Source organism: Oryzias melastigma, linkage group LG18, assembly GCF_002922805.2.
Source record: "Oryzias melastigma strain HK-1 linkage group LG18, ASM292280v2, whole genome shotgun sequence".
Taxonomy (NCBI): Eukaryota; Metazoa; Chordata; class Actinopteri; order Beloniformes; family Adrianichthyidae; genus Oryzias; species Oryzias melastigma.
Genome location: NC_050529.1, coordinates 2,986,663 through 2,989,490, shown reverse-complemented (window position 1 = coordinate 2,989,490; position 2,828 = coordinate 2,986,663). Strand labels below are relative to the sequence as shown.

General features: G+C 37.0%; 1 protein-coding gene across 1 annotated transcript in view; it reads left to right on the top strand.

The window, feature by feature from the left end:
* Positions 1-755: 755 nt before the first annotated feature.
* The window catches only part of LOC112144022 (equilibrative nucleoside transporter 1), a 14,962-nt gene continuing 12,889 nt past the window's right edge, over positions 756-2,828 (top strand). Inside the window, exons 1-2 of the mRNA XM_024268325.2 lie at positions 756-952; positions 1,654-1,764. Coding sequence (XP_024124093.1) covers positions 1,739-1,764 — 26 coding nt within the window. The 5' untranslated portion in view covers positions 756-952; positions 1,654-1,738. The remainder of the gene's footprint in view (positions 953-1,653; positions 1,765-2,828) is intronic.

The window sequence follows — 2,828 nt, the reverse complement described above, 5'->3', positions numbered from 1 at the left end:
TATACAGAACTTTTTTTCTCTATTTTAATGATATAACATTCTTTTTACACGTTTTATGCCTATAGGGAAGGGCAAGTTTTGAAAAGTTGTTTGTAAACATTTGTTTACAGAATCTCACAGAGTTCAGAAAAGATTTCTCAAGTTTTTCCCACATGTTGAAAGTTCAAAGATTCAAAGGTTTTGTCATATCCACAGTAAAGAAACAGGTTTCCCTGTACAATTAAACTCTTACTGTTCAGCTCACTCTGAATGCCATAAAGAGATAGAAAAGATAGAAATATAAAGATAAGGATATTTACAGGATGACTACAGAGCATAGTTACACACACACACACAAAAATGATATATAAGAAACAAACAACAAACTATGCATATGTAAGTGACTAAAATATTTACAAATCAGCTGTTGTGCAAATTTACAGAGAATATTACTGTACAAAGGAGACTGACAGAACTGTATAGTGGGGTTCATGTACAGTTATCAAGGTGCATTAATAATGATAAATAGTCCAGTAATGATACATGATCATTTATTTGAAACTCTGAAGAAAAACTGAAATAAAATGAACAGATCTTCACACAGTCAATGTGACCTGCAGACATTTCCCTTTTCATCAGTTACTAACAACCAACCAGTTTCTCAGCAGATTTTAAAGTAACAGCAGTTTTCTTGCAGCAATATTACTTTCTGCTATCACACTGTTATTTACACAGAAGCAAAGTCCACAGACGCACTGATATCAGAGACTAAAGGTGAAAATCTTCTCCCTCAGAAAAAAAACTAATTTTGCTGAGATGGCAGAACAACAAGAGGAAGATCTCTGAGGAACGTGACCAAAGAGGAAGACAGATTTCAAAACCGACTTTCACAGAATTACAAAAAAATACTGTTTCAGTCCGTCAGAGAAGGGCAGAAATGTGGAGAATATGAGCTTCTTCTAGACTCTTGAAGGTAAAAGAAGCAGCTTACCGAATCGTTTCTGTTGTTAAAGCCTTTCCTGTTTTCAGGGTGTCTGTACTGTTTTTATTCATTGGTCTGTGTTAGATTGGTTCTGAAATATCTGAGCTATCGACCTTCACAAACAAGCAGGTCACATCAACATGTAACTGTCACAGCAAGCTGTCAAAATCATAATGAAGAAGTTACTCACTTGGATGTTTGCTGTTCTGCTGCTGGAACTCTCAGATTTATAGATTTCAAAGTGCATTTCGATGTCCCTCAGAGAGAGATGCCCTTATATTCAATTCAATTGCATTTATGTAGCCTATATCACAAAAACTATTGTCTCATTGGGCTTCATGCCGGTAATTTTATACGAGCACACAGTGAATCTCGTGGAAAAGGCCAGAAACGCTTCAGCTTTAAGCTTTGGAATCAAGTTTGAAAGGAGCTCCTCTGTGAGGATGTCGGAAGTTTCTGACCGCCGTCGTCTTCTGCAGCGGGTCTGATAAACAATTATGTCTAAAGAGACTGAAAACTTTCAAATTATTCTGGATAGGTTAGCTGAAAAAGTACTGAGGAGTCAGAGCTAACTCTGTCACAGTTTCCAGAGGTCATTGTTTCAGACGGGGACTCTATTCATGTTTCATCTTAAAACATTTCAAATTCTTGTGATGAGTTTGACAGTTTCTTTAACGGATCTGGTTCCACAGCTCCTCCTTCGCTCGGCCACTCCTCTGCCCCGTCATTCTTCACTCCATCGTCTTCACTTCTTCAGATACTCGAGTTTTAAGAGAAATGGCTCCAAACTCACCAAAAGACAAGTAAGTTTCTAATCAAACAGATTTCTCTCAAAATGTCAAGTTTATGAAATTGTTGTGATCAGATTGACAAAAGAATAAAAAAATTAGATGAAATTTAGAGTGAAAACATTTGAGCTGAAATGGGAGGTCCACAGTGTTGATCAGAAACTGCTAACACCTGCCAGGTTGAGAAGTTTTTGATGTTTTTATTGATGTTTGTGTTGATGTAAGATTTCAGCTCAAACGTTACACTGGCTGCTTATTCTGCGGTGTCTCTGTCTGAACCTGAAGTTGTTTTCAGTAACGTTTGTGTGTCTGCAGCCTGGAGATAAGGAGCTGCAACTGAAAGATACAAACACACAGACACACACACATGATTGGAAACATACACAACACAAAGAGCTTGTTTTCCCTGAAGAAGAATCAAACAAACCTCTCACACAAATGAAAACAGAATCAAAGTCATAAAGTCAAACTATTTGATGAGAATGCCTCAGAGCAAAGACACTTCTTACATCTTTTCTATCTCCATCTCGTTTCCTTTGCCGACCTTCGTGGGTTTTCTTTGTATGTTTGTTTTGTGTGTGTTGGTTTTGTGTGTTTGTGTATCTGTTTCCGGGTTCTTGTTCAAAGTTTGACATGTCGGCCTCAGAGCTTACCTGCCAGTCAGGTGTTTAAAGGGCAACCAAACCATAAATCCACTTTTATAAAATAAGCAAAATAAAATGAGCATTTATTTAGATTTAATTCTCAAGACTTAAAAAATGTTCGCTAAAAAGTTTTGGTTTTTTTTATTTTTATTTTTTTATTTAGCGTAAAAAGATTTCCGAATCCCAACTCGGCTCTACTGCAGGGGGAAGCAGCGTTGCTGACAACTGAGCTGTCATTTGTGATACTTTGAGCAGCGCGGTAGATGAGTTGAGACGCCTTCCTGGTGATGGAAATTGAATAATTTGCATTGTTAAAGGTTTAAAAATCAGGAAAAGAAAACATTATTAATATCGAGTCTCTGGAAAAACTCACCATTTATAATATTGCTGAAATAAAAATGAATTAGGAAACTGCAGTCAGCCGACTCGTGTCCT